This window comes from Fukomys damarensis, unplaced genomic scaffold, assembly GCF_012274545.1.
Source record: "Fukomys damarensis isolate Sample0158 unplaced genomic scaffold, DMR_v1.0_HiC HiC_scaffold_5, whole genome shotgun sequence".
Taxonomy (NCBI): Eukaryota; Metazoa; Chordata; class Mammalia; order Rodentia; family Bathyergidae; genus Fukomys; species Fukomys damarensis.
In genome coordinates, this window is record NW_022900917.1 from 4,029,835 (window position 1) to 4,045,923 (window position 16,089).

The window sequence follows — 16,089 nt, forward strand, 5'->3', positions numbered from 1 at the left end:
TTTTCCAACAGTCCTTGTTAGCCAGCCATACTGCGTTTACTTCTGAAGAGCCAGTTGATTTTTAGAAATGAGTAGCTACTCACAAACAGAGTTTCCTTCAGAGCCAAGGCATGCTTTCCAATATTTTATTCTTTTTGGTAATATACTTTTATTCATATCTATAGTACCATTGCTTGGTTTCTCTTTTGGTTTGGTCTCAATGTTTAAAATCATTTCACCTCTCTAGAAATTTGATTTATAGTCTCAGAAAGTTGATATCTGGTTGCCTGGAATGATGTTAGAAATTTATTGCCAAAGAGGCGTAAGAGCTTAACTTTATGGGTAGACTGGTCACAGTTTCAGATATTTGTCACATTGTTGCACGTAGTCTATTAAGAGGAATACAGAAATTGAAAATTTTCAGATCTTACCTGGGAGTCAGATTGACATTTCTAGAAGAGGTTAGATATGGTGGCACAGGACTGTAATCCCAGCACTCTGGGGATCTGAGACAGGAAGATCACAAGTCTGAGCCCAGCTGAGGCAACTTACTGAAACCCTGTCTAAAAATAAAGAGGGCAGGGGGCGCAGCTCAGTGCAAAGGCCCTGGGTTCAGACCCCAGTGCTAGTCCAACCCATACCCCAATCCCCAGTTTCAGAAAGAATAGCAAGATTAAGATACTGAAGATAGAGTCATGAGACTGGGGGTGTAACTCAGTGCCTAACATGCAGGAAGCTCTGGGACAAGTCCCCAGCACCACAGAAAGGAAAAACAAAGCAGTCAGATGAAGAAAGGTAAAAAGAAAAAGGCTGTGAAGTAGGCACAACAGAATGTTTCCATAACTGACGGTAGGGGAAAATGAGTTTATTATCAACAGTCATGGGAGTTCATGTCTGAAAATGGTTGGTTCAATGCGATGTTGACTGTCCAAGCCAGGAGTTCTGAGGTATGGGGAAGCCAGATACTCAGGTCCTTGAGCCTGCAAGGCAGGCAGCAAAACCACTGAGCAAAATCCCCAGCCCCATTGTATTTTATTTTAGTGTGATCATCAGCATGTGGTTTGAAAATACTTGGAAAAAGCACTCCTCTGATCATACTACTATGGGGAAAGCCCTGAAGAGTGTGGACCAGTGGGTCCGAAGTGTTCCGAGGACAGAGATTTTGAGCGTTCCAGGAGAATTGCCTTTCCTGAGCTCAAGGAAACCAAGGTGTTGGGTTAGCTTGTCCTGAAAAACTAGACGTTTTGTGTGTGGCTGTAGTTGCCTGTGGTGGTCCATAACAACCACCAAGTAGAACATGCATTATTGGATACATTTGTTTTTGTATTTCTAAGTGGATTTTATTTAGGCTAAAGATACTGATTTTTTTTTTCTCCTAGTGAATGGAATACATGAAAACTGGCTGTTTAAACTTAATAGGAACTGTATTTACTTACCATGGCATTTATTTTTTTGTATGAGTGGCCTTTTTCTCCTAGTCTTCTAGTGCCTAGTTGAATATAGTATCTCCCTAACATTGGTATTCTAGCTGGAGTTACATTACTTAAAATAATATGTGCTCTTCGGCTAAAATGTGTTTTCTGGACATAAATGTACGTCAGTCCTGGTATAACATCCTTTAGAGTATGTCTAGGCTGTGATTTGACTGACTGCATAAGTATAAGGTCTCATGCAGATAAACCAAAATTAACTTCTCTGGTAAAGTAAAAGTAACCTCAGCTTTCTTTCATTTCCGCCATAGAATGACAGAGATTTGATGAACAGAATGTAGTTAGCTCCTTGGAAGTAAAGCTGTTAGTGTTTTTAAAATTAACTGTTTGGAAGTCACAAAGTTGAAGTTTGAAGCAGGGCGTGGTGATGCACGCCTGTAATCCCAGTCCTCGGGAGGCTGAGGCAGGAGGATCGCTGTGAGTGGGAGACCAGCCTGGGCTACACAGTGAGTTCCAGGTCAGTCTCAGTACACAGTGAGACCCTGTCTCAGAAAACAAACGTGGAAGTTTGGTTTGGGAACACTTGAAACCCCATGTGCCTCTCAGGAGGGCAGCCATCCAGATCTGACTCCAGCAGGGAGCATGGAGCCGGGTGCAGGAGACATCCAGAGCTTGGGGAGGAAAGCCAGCAGCATTCAGAGGGTCCCCCGGCCATTGCTTTGTGTCCATGGCTGACACAGCCAGAACTAGGGTCCTGTTCTGAGGGCCTGTTGCATCTTGTTTACTGTAGAGAATCACCTCCTAGGGAACCTGAGGGCAGGGAAAGTCTACAAAGATGAGCTGCTAGGTCAGGATAGAGTCCCAGAGATCGGGTACTGAATGGATCGATGAATTCATAAATCATTCCATGGACTGATCCAGAAAGAGGCTTTAGCCTGAAGTGTTCTGCTTCAGAGTAGTATGCAGTCCCTTAGCTTATTTCTACTTTCTTTTTTGGTTTTTGAGACAGGATCTCACTTTGTAGTTGAGACTAACCTGGAACTCATTATGTAGCCCAGGCTGGTCTCAAACTCTAACTGAGTGATCCTCCTGCCTCACCCTCCCGAGTGCTGGGATTATAGGTGTGCACCATGATTCCCGGTGTTGTTTTGGCTGTTTTAAGCCAACATTTATTTAAAAGGTGTTTTTACAGAAAGGTTTTTGAGACAGGATCTCACTTTGTAGTTGAGACTAACCTGGAACTCATTATGTAGCCCAGGCTGGTCTCAAACTCTAACTGAGTGATCCTCCTGCCTCACCCTCCCGAGTGCTGGGATTATAGGTGTGCACCATGATTCCCGGTGTTGTTTTGGCTGTTTTAAGCCAACATTTATTTAAAAGGTGTTTTTACAGAAACCTTTTGAGGAAGTAATTAGGCTCATTAAGAGATTTAGAGGACGGAATGGAAGATTTGTGCACAGAACCCCAACTTCAGACTCTGTCAATGATTCACCAAACAAGTCTCCTAAGAGACTTCCTGGCTCTGTTGATAAAGAGACGTCATTTTAGTTTGAAGGTGGCGGCAAGGCAGCCTGTCACAGCTACAGACTGTCCCAGTAGCTGCCTTCCGCTCCACTCTCTTGTCTTCCACTTTCACCTACTCTAGAACTGTATTTACCAGCCTGTGGGTCTCCAGTCCCAGGGCCCTGCTGTGTCGCATGGCACTGTGGGCTGCTGCTTCAGTCACGTGGAGCTGGCTGTCTAGTGGCTAACGAAGATTCTTGGTACTGATCTAATGTTTCTCAAGTGACAGCAAATGCCTGATGAAGCACAGTTTCGTGGACAGCTCGTGGCCACTTAACCGGTGAATGATGTGGATTGTGATGTACTTCTGTTTTGGCAGTTTGTTGCATATTCTAAGGACCCAGACATAGGCTTGGTGGCCCATCGCTTGTTTTTCCTGGTTTATGACTTTCGGCTTTGTGGAATACGGCTGAGATGAAAGGATTCATTGACGATGCAAACTACTCTGTTGGCCTGTTGGATGAAGGAACAGACCTTGGAAATGTTATTGATAACTATGTTAATGAACATACCCTGGTAAGTGTGCCCGCTCCCCTTGCTACGGAAGGTCAGTGCTGTGTTCATTTCCAGGGTGTTAATCTGATGGAAAAGTTTGGTTTAGTTGTTGGCTTTTCTGGGTTGATTGAACATGACACTGACCCCTTGTCCCATTCCGTTTGTTTGTTTGTTTGTTTTGGCACCGATCTTGTGCTTGCAAGCAAGTGAGGCGGCATCACACCACTCAGCTAAATCCCCAGCCTGCACCATTCCCTTTGAATGTATAGGGGTTTATGCTAAAGCCCATGCTTTGCTTTGCTTTGCTTTGTTTTTTGAGATAGGATCTTGCTATTATCTCAGGCTGGCCTTGAACTCACTTTGTAACCCAGGCTGGCCTCAGCTCACAGTGATCCTCCTGCCTCAGCCTCCCTGAGTGTTGGGATTTTAGGCGTGTGGCATCACACCCAGCCTTGCCCAGTTATTCAGACTGCTGTTTTTTGGCCACGCCTCTTCCACCTGGCCCTTTCACACACTCTTGCTCATGTTTGTAGACAGGATGTGAGGGCATGCTGGTGTCACAGTGCTGCCCGGAAGTCCGCTTGTACAGTCTCACTGCCACTTGAGCTCACCGCACTTCAGACAATAGAACTACTTCCATTTACTGGCGTACTGGTAGAATTTGTTTCTTTATGGAAGGTAATTTTCTTTATTTCCCAAATTTGTTGAAGAATTATCCTCACGTAACTTCAGCGCTCACTAAGATAGCATAGTCAAGCAAAAGTGCGCTCTCTGCTGGTCAGTCCAGCCTCCCCACACCGCAGCAGGCCCCTTCCCTCTCACCTCTGCCAGCAGACTTCCTACACCGCGGGAGGAAGACGCCCAGGGAGTTCTCTCCGGTGGCGGGGAGACGCCGGGCCACGTTTTGGCAGCCTTCTTCGTAGCCGTGTGCGGGACGGTTGCTCTTCCTGACACACTGTGCCTGCTCGTGTCCTCGTCTGAAGTCACCCATGCTTCGTGGTGCCGAGGACGGCTCAGCCCCTTCTGACTGCGGCTGCAGTGGGGCTGCAGTGGGGCGGCGGGGCCGGCCGAGTCAGGCTGCTGTGCCTACCTCCCCTCGTGGGCGCCTTCCTGCCCCCATTCTCCATTCCTGCCTTTGCATGCATGGTAGTGGTGGCCTCCTCACCATCTGCCTTTTCCTTTTTCCACTTCTTCCCAGGTCTGTTTCAGTTTGTTGCATAGTCATTCAATCAGAGCTTTCCAGTAGTCAGATTAGTTTTCCATTGCTTACTAAGATTTTTCCAGATTCACATTTGGCCTAAGAATGGGTACTGAAGGTGGGAGTGGTGGTGCAGGCCTGTAATCCCAGTGCTCTAGGAGACTGAGGCAGGACGACTGCAAGTTTGGTTGGTTGGTTGGGGTGTTTTGTTTTGCTACTGGAGGTCGGACTTGGGACCTTGCACGCTTGTGAGGAGGGCGGCAGCACCACTGGGCTAAATCCCGGGCCCAAGGAAGTTTGCAAAGTTAAGCTCAGCCCAGGCAATTTAGTGACTTAGTTGAGATCCTCTCTCAATATAAAAAGAATTAGAAAAGGTCTGGAGATGTATGTAGCTCAGTGCAAAAGCCCCAGGTTCAGCTCTTGGGATTTTTTAGTTTGTTTTTCGGAGTTTCTTTTTTGTTTGTTTGTTTTTTGAGACAAGATAGTGCTTTGTGGTCCGGGCCAGCCTTGAACTCATGATTCCCCCTTCCTCAGTTTCCCCAGTATTGAAGATTACAGGTATGTTGGGGCCCAGGGATTTAGCTCAGCAGTTTGGTGGCCTGCCTTGCAAGCGCAAGGACCCGAGTTTAATCCCCGGTACCAAAAAAAAATAAAAATAAAAATAAAGATTACAGGTATGTGCCACTGTGTCCAGTTTAAAAATCAGTTTTATTGTCTTTGGAGGGAAAAGTGTCCTTTATATGGGGCATTGAGTTTTGTTTTTTGAGATAGGATCTCAACTGTATCATCACCCAGTCTGAGCACGAGTGATCCTCCTGCCTCATCCTCCCAAGTAGTTGGCACTGCAGCCATGCTCTGAAGTATTTTTAAAAATCAACTCTTTTTGAGCCCTCCACACTGTATTAATAAATTATACCCTGACCTGCCAGAAGAAGTAAAATTGGGACAAAAGATTATAAAATGGAAAAGTCAGTATGTTTTTGAAACCCCAAAATATTTTATATAGCACAGTAGAATCACATTTATAAAGCAAGATGAAAACCAGACAGACTCCTTTAATGTTCAGCTCCTCTGGTGTGGAAGGGGAGTTTCTTCCCGTCTTGGAGTATTTCCACTCATTCTTGCTCTTTCTCATGACGGTACAGACAGGGAAGAGTGCGTTTTTTGTGGGGGACCTGGGGAAGATCGTGAAGAGGCACAGCCAGTGGCAGAGTGTGGTGGCTCAGATCAGGCCATTCTACGTGGTGAAGTGCAACCCCGCGCCGGCCGTGCTGGAGACGCTAGCGGCCCTGGGCACGGGGTTTGCTTGCTCCAGCAAGGTGAGTGTGTCACGTGTCCCCCACTGGCAGCAGTAGGACCCAGGGGAATCGGGGCTTTGCGGGGGTAGAGGCAGCCCACCGCGATCACGTAACTAACCCGTCGGGTATGTGAATGCCAGTGGGTTTCAGTGTGATGGCCCTTTCTTAGTTAAAAACAAATTTGTTTTTTCATTTTCAGGCTCGAATTAGTTCCACTTCTGAGCATAGCATATGTTTAAACAGAGTAGTGCAGGGAAGCCTAAGGAACCGTGAACTGATACTGTGTAATGTAATCACTGTCCGAGCAGGAAGTGACTTAGGAGGCTGAGTGTGTAGGCGTGGTAGGTGGAGCACCTGTCTAGAGCACAGAAGGCTTTGGCTTCAGTCCCTAGTGCTGCAGAGTGTGTACACAGGCGCGTGGGTCTGTGCAGGGGGCGGTGGGGATCGGTCAGCTGAAAAGCAGTTGAAGCTTTGCCAGTCAAGTAATAGTGTTCAAAATGTCTTTTCACAGAATGAAATGGCTTTAGTGCAAGATCTGGGTGTGTCTCCAGAAAACATCATTTACATAAGTCCTTGCAAGCAAGTGTCACAGATAAAGTATGCAGCGAAAACTGGAGTGAATATTATGACATGTGACAATGAAATTGAATTGAAGAAGATTGCTCGTAATCACTTGAATGCCAAGTAAGTATAAAACTTAAGCAGTTGAACATTGTCTTACTACCGAGGGGAAGTGGTTTGTCTCTGTCCCGGGAAGAAGGGCTTTTTATAGGATAGCAGTGTTGTATTGTGATTACAACTTGACTTGTTGAGAGTTTCTGTATTGAAATGGTCACGGCATGTTACTGACAGCCTGCTTCTACTCCCCTGCCATGTGGTCTAGGGAAATGATATTATAGTCTGTGCTCAGGGAAATAGGTAGCCTGATAGGTTAGTGCCATGGCGGTCTAGTAGTTGGGGGTCCCAAAAACATTTAGGCTGAGTACAGGTGATCCTGCCTCATCCTCCTAAGTAGCTGGTACTACACCTGTGCTTATATTTTTAAAATCTAAATCTCTCTGGCCGGGGATTTAGCTCAGTGGTTCCGTCAGTTGCTTCACAAGCATAAGGTCCAGAGTTTGATCCCCAGTACCAAGAAAAAATCTAAATCTTTCTGGGCTCTCTGCACTGTATTAATAAAAGTATATGCTGGACTGCCAAAAAGCTTGTACGTCTGTAAGTTTTTGACTAACGTTAATGTTACTGTGACAGCATTAATTGCCCTGAAAAATGTTGAGTAAAGGGGAAAATTTTAGGGAAAACTGTCTTAAAAAAATTGGGCCAGAGTTCAGGAGAGGAGCAGTGCCGGTGCCTCCTGGTGAGCTTTTGAGCTGGTTGGTGCCTTCTCTGCAGAACCCATTGCCCTGAGGCTCCTTCTGTCTGCTCTGCAGCCCTGCCTCTGTGCACCAGTCCCTCAGCAGGACTCCAGGAGACACTGGAGGAGCACCGGTTAGGGTTTGTACATCCGCCTCCATCACTGCCTCAGTTGTCCTTTGGAGGCAATGATAGAAGATTTGCGACACACACAGTCATTAAAGCATCTTGATTTTTCCCAGTTAGAAATCTCCTAGGATGTAGGGGATTAATAGCAGAAGCTCCCGGTGTGTGATGAAGGGCAAGCTACCTGCCTTTAAGATGTTACAGCCCACCTATTTTTATTGAAAGACATTGATGACATTGCTATTGAATTTAGTCTTTCCAGGTGGATTTATGGACCAATGGACTTCATTTGAAAGTAATGTCGTCTTTCATTACAGAGCCCAACTTACTCTTGGTGTTACAGCAGCTTTAATTGGCTGCATTTTCCAAAATCCTGTCCTTGTGAGCTTCATGCCTTAGGCCCTAATGGCTAGTTTTTTCTCTGTGCAGGATTGTTTTTCATTAGGTTCCCTTGAGTCGTCCATCGCTGGATTCGGGAGCACTGGCAACACAGTCAACACACTTCCTCCAGCTTCAGGCTTCACATGTGCTGATGATGATGTAAACCAACTCTGCCCCAATCATCTCCCCTTCTCTTAGGGTCTTACTACATCTTGCAACAGAAGATGGTAGTGGAGGTGAGGAGGGTAGCATGAAGCTGGGCTCCACACTGAAGAACTGTAGGCATCTCTTGGAGTGTGCTAAGGAGCTCGATGTGCAAATCATCGGGGTTAAGTGAGTATCCTTTTCCACCTCTTCCGTGGTGATAAGCTTTCTGCTTAGGGATTTAATAAAGACTTCATTTGCATGAAATCTAAGATTCCGTTTCTTTCAGTAATTATGTATAGATTTTCTTGGTTTAGAAAAAACAAAAACAAATACACTTTTTCCTTCACGCTGCCCCCTGTAAAGAGCAGTTTGAATCAGACCTCACTACCACCAGGGTCTCTGGTGCAGGGCTGTGTACACGCCAGGGTTCAGACGAATTGTAAATGGCATTCAGCTTCAGTAGCTCCTCATATTTTATTGTTTCTCATCTGGTGTTTTCCCTCTTAATCGCTCATGGGCACTTCAGTTAATCACTTGTTTACCCTTGCTGTGTTTTTGTGTGGAAACTTGGTGTTTTCTTATGTGAACTCAGAGGTTTAATCCATCCCCGCCAGCTTGAACCACTGGTGTGGTACACACGTGAGTGGCCCAGTGGTGGCTTGTATAGCTGCTGGTACAAACATCTGATCGCCTTTATTGGTCTTTTTACTAATAAAATTACTCAAAAATTTATTAAAGGACTGAATCTAGCTAATTACCTAAATTTGAATAATTATTGCCCCAAGGTGAATGTTAGTGCGATTCATGCCAAAATTAAAATTATTATAGTAATCAATACATTTATTTTAGTTACTGTGATTATTAATACAAAATTTATTTATGAATAATTTATCAGTGATTATTTGAATAGCGTTTTCACATTCTCCTTAAGGTACTTTAGTAAGATGCTGTCTGGCCTGCTGCATCGCGCCTTTCTTTGTACAACTGTGTGCAGAGCCCCCTGATGAGAGCTACCAGTCACCCGATGGCAGGATGAGTGCAGTCAGCTCAGAGCTGCACCTCAGCGAGACCTGAATTATGGCCCCGCTGTGAATGTGTTGATGATTTGATATCAGAGTCTCAGAACAAACAGTAACACAGATGCGTGACTTAGTATGTTTCAGCACCTCTTGTACACACAGGCAGGCGGTAGTCTTCTAAGTGAAAATTTGAATTTTGCTGTATTCTGCACAGTAGATAAAACATTGTTGGGATACATACATTTCTATGATTTTTTTTTTTTTTTTTTTTTTTTTTTTTTTGTACTGGGGATCAAACTCAGGACCTTTCGATTGGGAGGCACGCGTGGTGCCACTGAGCTAAATCCCCGGCCCCCATTTCTGTGAATTTTGACATCTGTGTCACCACTACCAAATCGCTGTAACAGAACTATATTTCAGTTAAACTTTATTATGAAGCTTTTCGTGTAGTTATCACTAAGAAGTAATACTAGTAAGTATGGCTTAGCTGAATTAATATTTTTACACTCATTTCACAAGACGCGCTTTGATATTTGGTAGAGGCATTGAGTGTTGAAGTGGAAATTGTTGTGAGCCCACCATTTGTGCTTGTTCCACACGATACATATGTGCGCATCTGTAGATGGGAACACGCTCTGTCATGGCTGGTGCCCGAGTGCAGGTTTGTTTATGTCGTTACACTATTGGAAGGTTGCTGTTTCTGAACAGCTGGAGTTGTAACTTGAGTAACTAGAAGCTGTCTGACTAGTGCACATTTGGTGAAGTTACCGTCAGTACAGTGAGTGCCCATTGATAGGAATTACAGGAAGTGCCTTGACAACTTACTACTGTTTTAAATTTACTCTTAATTCTTTCAGATTTCATGTTTCAAGTGCTTGCAAAGAATCTCAAGTATATGTGCATGCTCTCTCCGATGCTCGGTGTGTGTTCGACATGGCTGTAAGTTCTTCAAGTTGTTTTGATATTCTAAGTCAGGATGTGTTTAAGACTTTTTTCCTGCCTGTGTGAATTAACTGTCATTACACCTGAGGACATGTACCTTGCTTTTAATAATGTACGGATCCAGAGGCCCATGTAGTCACTTTTAAGTAGGTAAAGGAGTGAAATAGCAGTTTATTTACCACACAAGTACAGTTGAGATTGAGGGGGCATTGAATGAATGGATTTCTGTTACATTTTGGGAAAGCATTTAAAAATCTTTTTTTCATCTCTAGGGAGAATTTGGCTTTACGATGAGCATGTTAGACATTGGTGGAGGCTTCACAGGAACTGCCTTTCAACTGGAGGAAGTGAGTTTTTCAGTGATGGATCAATCCACACACTGCTTTCTTTGCTGTTTTTCCCCCAGTGCAGATGATTGATCCTGGCCTTTGTAGTGCATTACATCCCCACCCAGCCCATTTGTAGATTTGCCCAGACAGGGCTGAATAACAAGCAATGAGATGATCAAGCTAACATTGAAAAGTGTGAAATGCTTTCACCCTTACAACATTATCACAGATTTTTTTCTTTAATCCTTCCCACCCCCTGCTGTCCTGTTTCTCATTCTGTAGTTATTAGAAACTGCTTGAAACTTGGTATTTTGGTGCTGTCAACCAAGTACACTGTGAGAGTTTTACTTTTCTTTCAAATAAGTGTCACATTGATGGTTGGTTATAAAGTAAACTTAGAAGTCTGCCTCATTGTTTTTGAGGATCACCTGCTGAGTAGCTAAGCTTTATTGTCTGTAACTGGGATTGCCAGATTTCCTTAAACTCTACCTGTCAGCCTCTTCAGTTCTGAATTCTGAAACTTGATATTGAAGCCGTGTGTAACCTGGAATTTAAACTCCACAGGTCAATCATGTTATCAGTCCTCTGTTGGATGTCTACTTTCCTGAAGGCTCTGGCATCAAGATCATTTCAGAACCTGGAAGCTACTATGTGTCTTCTGCATTTACACTTGCAGTTAATATCATTGCAAAGAAAGTTGTTGAAAATGAGACATTTCCCTCTGGCGGTGAGTTGCAAAGTCCATAGTTTGATTTTATTAGCAGATGGTTGTAGTTAGTCTGGAGATGGATAGGTGGTCGTAGTGCCACAGGCAACTTTCCCAACCTCCAGTGGCACCTGGGAACTTCTCAGAAAGCCACCCAAGTCCTGTTCCATGAGGCTGCACAAGTCAAGACCCTGCTTGGCACTGTTGTCTAGATGTAGTTTAGATGCTGCAGGGGCCTGTTCTCATCCCTGTTAAAGCCACTGTTTGATTCCTCTTGCCTCAGGTGGGACACAGGGAATACTGCAGGCACTCTCTTGACAGAGGCGCCGCCACACAGCCCCTCCAGCCAGCCTCAAGTCAGGCCATAGAAGAGGTGCAGTGGTCTGTCCCAACACCCAGTGCCACTGTCAGAATTCTCCATGAGCGCAACTCATTTTCACAGGGATGGGTCCCTGGTGGTCCCTGGTCCTCACTGGAATGTAGTCTAGGCCCACATGCTGCAACTGCCTGTCGCCTCTTGTGTTTCTTTCCTTTGCCCTTTGTGAAGAGGAGGTTTGTCTAAGTGGTGTCGTTAGTGTGGGATTTGGAGAAGCTCACCCAGATGGTTGGAATAGGAAGCATGTGACATTGGCCTGCTGTCACCTCGATGGGCCTGAGGTTTTGTTGTGGGCGCTTGGTTGAGGTGGTGTCAGGTCTGCCCTGTTAAGTGGGAGGGGAGTTTGGGATTGGGTCGAGTAATAGTGACTACTGGTCTAGCATGTGTCTATGAATTTCTAACTCTGTTACTCAGAGTGTAAGTTGGCTTTTATTTAAATAACTTCCTTTGCTCATATTTGTTTATATGTACAGTACTTATTTGGATTAGCTGAGACTTGTAGTACATATTCTTTAGTAACGAACAGTGGTACTTCGGTTCACAAACTTAATTCTTTCCACGATTCTGGTCGCTGAATTGCAAGCATAGTAACCAGAAATGTGGAAAGAAGTTCGTGAGCCCAGGTACCTACCACCGTATCTTCCTACTGTCCCAGCCCTGGTCCTTCCGGCAGGCCCGCTGCATTGTTCTCTGGGCCCATCTTTAGTTTCTGGTGCATTGAGAGGCTCCAGGCCTGCTTTCTCCTGCCCCTGCCTCTGTCCTGAACAAGCCGCCTCTGTTCACGTGCTTACCGGGCATCTTTTGTGTGGAGTGTGTGTTCAGTGTTTTAGGCCAAGTTTTGTTTTAAGGTATGTGGGTGTATAGCAGTTCTTTTAAAGTTGATGGAAAGGTTTTGAGAAATGAGAATATTAGATTTGGGTTTTTTTGTTTGTTTGTTTGCTTGTTTTTGGTACCGGGGATTGAACTCGGGTACTTGGGCTTGCGAGGCAGGCCACGGAACCGCTGAGCTAAATCCCCGGCCCTAGATTTGTTTTATTGATAATGGTTCTGTTTGATGATGTCACTTGTATATTATATGCGCAGTATATTGGGCATTTTACAATGAATTCACTTTCCTGTCTTATTTTAGTAGAAAAAACCAGGAGCGATGAACCAGCCTTTGTGTATTATATGAATGATGGTGTGTATGGTTCTTTTGCGAGTAAACTGTCTGAGGACTTGAATACCATTCCAGAGGTTCACAAGGCAAGTTTTATTACAAATATTACCAAAGCTTGTTTTGTTGGTTAAGAAACCTAGCTGTTAGGGTAGGGATATAGCTCGGGGTAGAGTCCATTTGTAAGGCACTGGATTTAGTCCCCACCTCCTCCTCAAAAAGTGGAGGGACCTAGCTGTGATTTTTCCACCTTGGAATGCTGGAGATTGAACCCAGGGCATTCATATTGAGCTACAACCTCCACCCTATTTTATTTATTTATTTTTTTGGTGACAAGGTCTCACTAAATTGCCCATGCTGGCATTGAACTTCTGGTCCTCCTGTCTCAGCCTTCCAGACTGGATTATGGCCGTTGCCTCAGCACGCCCAGCCCTTAGCTGTTATTTGAAATTCTACTTTTGGAGAAATACTCGGGTGGATTCGGTGCCCTTTTCTGAGGACTCCCATCTGCGGCCAAGCGCCCTCAGCTCCTTGCCGTAGCTGTGGGTTCCTCCCGTAGGCCCGGTACTCAGGGCAAAGCTGCTTAGGCGCCGCCCACAGGCTCTGGCCTGCCATGAGTTTGAGTAAAGGGTTAATTTTTAAAAACCTCTTTCTACAGAAATACAAGGAAGATGAGCCTCTGTTTGCAAGCAGCCTTTGGGGTCCGTCCTGTGACGAGCTGGACCGGGTTGTGGAGCGCTGTCTGCTGCCCGAGCTGCACGTGGGCGACTGGCTGATCTTCGCCAACATGGGCGCAGACTCTCTCCAGGAAGCGTCTGCGTTCAGGGACGTCCCGGGGCCGGCTGTGTACTACACGATGTCATTCAGTGACTGGTAAGGGTGTGCGGGCTCTCAGAATAGAGGGAAGCTTTCAAGATTGCTACTGATGCCCGTGACGGGCCGCGGTACAGGTAGCGGAGCAGCACGACGGACCACTTGTGTGCCATCCAAACATGGCCTCTGCCGGCTCGCGTTCTGATGCTGCTGCTTCTCTCCCTGCAGGTATGAGATGCAGGATGCGGGGGTCCCCTTGGACACCATGATGAAGAACTTCTTCTTCGTGCCTTCTTGCCTTCAGCTGAGCCAGGACGACAGCTTTCCCACAGAGGCTTAGGCCCTGCACCCCTTTAGATCTGAGCGTTTGGGCTGCACTGGTCTGGTCTACATTCCAGGGTGGAAAACAATCCAGAAATCTCACTCTGTTCTCTTGGAAACAAGTCGATAGCTCTGTGGGACCAGACAAAATCAGCTTTCATCTAGAATTCACTGGGGGTAACAGGAAATTTAGATAATGTGTCCAGATTAAACCTAACAGTTTGTCCTACCCTTTAAGCTTTGAAAATAAAATATGCAACAAAATGGATGACTTAGTGGAGATGGAAGCCCATGACCTGGGTTCCCCTCAACCGTTTACATACAAGTACACAGTTTTTATACTGAGGCTTCGTGTCCAAAAGTCTTGTAAAGTTAGCGTCTTCCACCCAAATATGGCAGATGTCGGTGGAAGACTAATGTGGCTTCCTTAGATACGTTTAGTGTATTCCGAGTGTGTAAATTTGTGCTTTGAACTGTAGTTTAATGTAAAATTGCATCATAGTATTTGTTGTACTTGACCTAATGTAACCCCTGTATGATTGCAATAAAATTTTGTGTAGATTTTACTGTTTTTTCAGGCTAAAACTTTGGGAAAGGGGCTAGCTAGCAAAGGTAGTTTTGAAATAGAGGTGTATATGATCTGTTTTGAGGGGTTTTTTTGTTTGTTTTAATAGCTCATTTAAATTTAGTTGGGCTCAGTACGTTTTTCAGTTATTTAATTAGTAATTTAAAGTGTGTGGTAAATCATTGTGAAGTTCAGATTCATTATGGAGTTATTGTGCAGTAAGCATGATGTTTAACAATTTTAACACCAAAAAAAATGTTACTCCTGCATAAACCAATTGTAATAATGACTAGGTGTTTCTGTATAGGTAGAATGCGTAGAGTAACTTAGTAAATCTTTGAATCACAAATCTTTTGGCTGACATGGAAGATTTCTATTGAATACTTTGAATAAACTTGATGGGGAGGGAAATAAAACTGCAGAGACGTGCAGAGCACTAAAACTCAAAGAAGGGCTACATCTGTATCCGGAAATCTGGTCTCTTCTTTTTTTCTGCATGGAATATTTAAATATAGAGTGGGGAGGGAAGGTGGGGGCAAAGTGTACTTCTGTAGTCTCTCAGTGATTTCAAATTTAGGGTTTTTAAAAGTTGTTACTGATTTGAACTATTCCCTAAGTTTCTTGTTATTTCTCGTTTGTTTGTCCAGCTGGATGATTTTAATTTGTTTCATCCTAAGATTTTCTGGTGGTTGGGGAAGGAGGTGAGTCTCTCACCCAAACCTTGTCGCCAGGGATTTGCATTGTCCTGCCGCTAGTGTGTAGTCCCCAGTCCCCAGTCCTAGGTCTCCGACCCTAAGAGTAATAAACACCAGGGGTCACGTTCTTCCTAACTTCCTCTGTGTGCAGATGTGGGATTTCTCTCCCAGGAGGAAATGTGACCTCACTTTGGTGCCAATGGACAGAACATTCTACCTGCTACATGGGAGAGGTTTGGAACGCACTTGCGTAGCTGGTTTTGCACCTTAACTTCAAGATGGAAGTAAATTGATCATGTATCTGATTTCAATCTCAAACCAGTAGGTGCTTAATATATCTTTATTTGATTAATACCCATTTGAACTGCATGGATTCTATTAAGGATATTTAGGGCCCAATCCACTGTCATCTAATTGCCCTTGGACTTTCAAGGTGTACTATAGGGTTTTATGCAAAATTCCAGACAACCATGCAACTTTTTAAAAACAGTCACGAGGAGTCATTCTTCTACCTTGTTCTCTTGTGGTCCAGAAATGCTGAACCCTTTCCAACGCACTGCTCCAAGTTGGGGTTCACCCGGGCGGGCTCAGTTGGGGTCTGTGGATGTGCTGTCCCCTGGGAGAGCGCCACCTCGGGATTGCAGACCCCTCCCGAGTGCGTGATAAGGCGACTAAGAAATGAGTGCATTGTATGGGGAGACCGCATGACATAGGTCTGAAGTCTCGTGTGCTCCAATTTGGTGTGCTAACAGTAATGTAAAACCTTTTTATATAATGTATCAGTTCAAAGCTGAAAATATGAAACCCAAATGACTTGTGTAGTAAATTGAACTGTAAAGGTAACTTGTGTGATTCTGAATGCACAGATAAAATGTTTTTATTCCTCATGTTTTACGTCAGTGGCTTCTATTGTTAAATGGAGTTGAGGTTTTACAGTCTCCGCTAAGCTTTCTCTCAGGGTTGTTCCTCACCAAGCACCGTGGATGGCCAAGTGCTGGGTCGCACAGAGCCGAGGGCGTGGTGCTGCAAGCATCCAGACAAAGCAGTTCACCAGCCTGATCATAAACGGACGTGGTACAGCTCTGTATGGATTGTGCTGGGCGCTGAGCTCTGGTAGCCATGCAGTGCGGATTTGGGATAGAAAGGCCAGGTTGCTAACCTGTCTTGGCTTTCAGAAGTTCTCTGGTCCAGGCCTGA

General features: G+C 44.8%; 1 protein-coding gene across 2 annotated transcripts in view; it reads left to right on the forward strand.

Annotated features, from left to right (window-relative positions):
• Azin1 (antizyme inhibitor 1) overlaps positions 1-15,766 on the forward strand; it is a 26,469-nt gene extending 10,703 nt beyond the window's left edge. The window contains exons 3-12 of one of the 2 annotated variants that reach the window (XM_010612114.3): positions 3,292-3,488; positions 5,811-5,984; positions 6,475-6,647; positions 8,022-8,156; positions 9,847-9,928; positions 10,204-10,278; positions 10,825-10,987; positions 12,475-12,587; positions 13,157-13,371; positions 13,540-15,766. In XM_010612114.3, coding sequence (XP_010610416.1) covers positions 3,387-3,488; positions 5,811-5,984; positions 6,475-6,647; positions 8,022-8,156; positions 9,847-9,928; positions 10,204-10,278; positions 10,825-10,987; positions 12,475-12,587; positions 13,157-13,371; positions 13,540-13,651 — 1,344 coding nt within the window. In that variant the 5' untranslated portion in view covers positions 3,292-3,386 and the 3' untranslated portion in view covers positions 13,652-15,766. Of the gene's footprint in view, positions 1-3,291; positions 3,489-5,810; positions 5,985-6,474; positions 6,648-8,021; positions 8,157-9,846; positions 9,929-10,203; positions 10,279-10,824; positions 10,988-12,471; positions 12,588-13,156; positions 13,372-13,539 lie in introns of both variants that reach the window. The other variant, XM_010612113.3, reaches the window with a different exon arrangement.
• Positions 15,767-16,089: the final 323 nt, after the last annotated feature.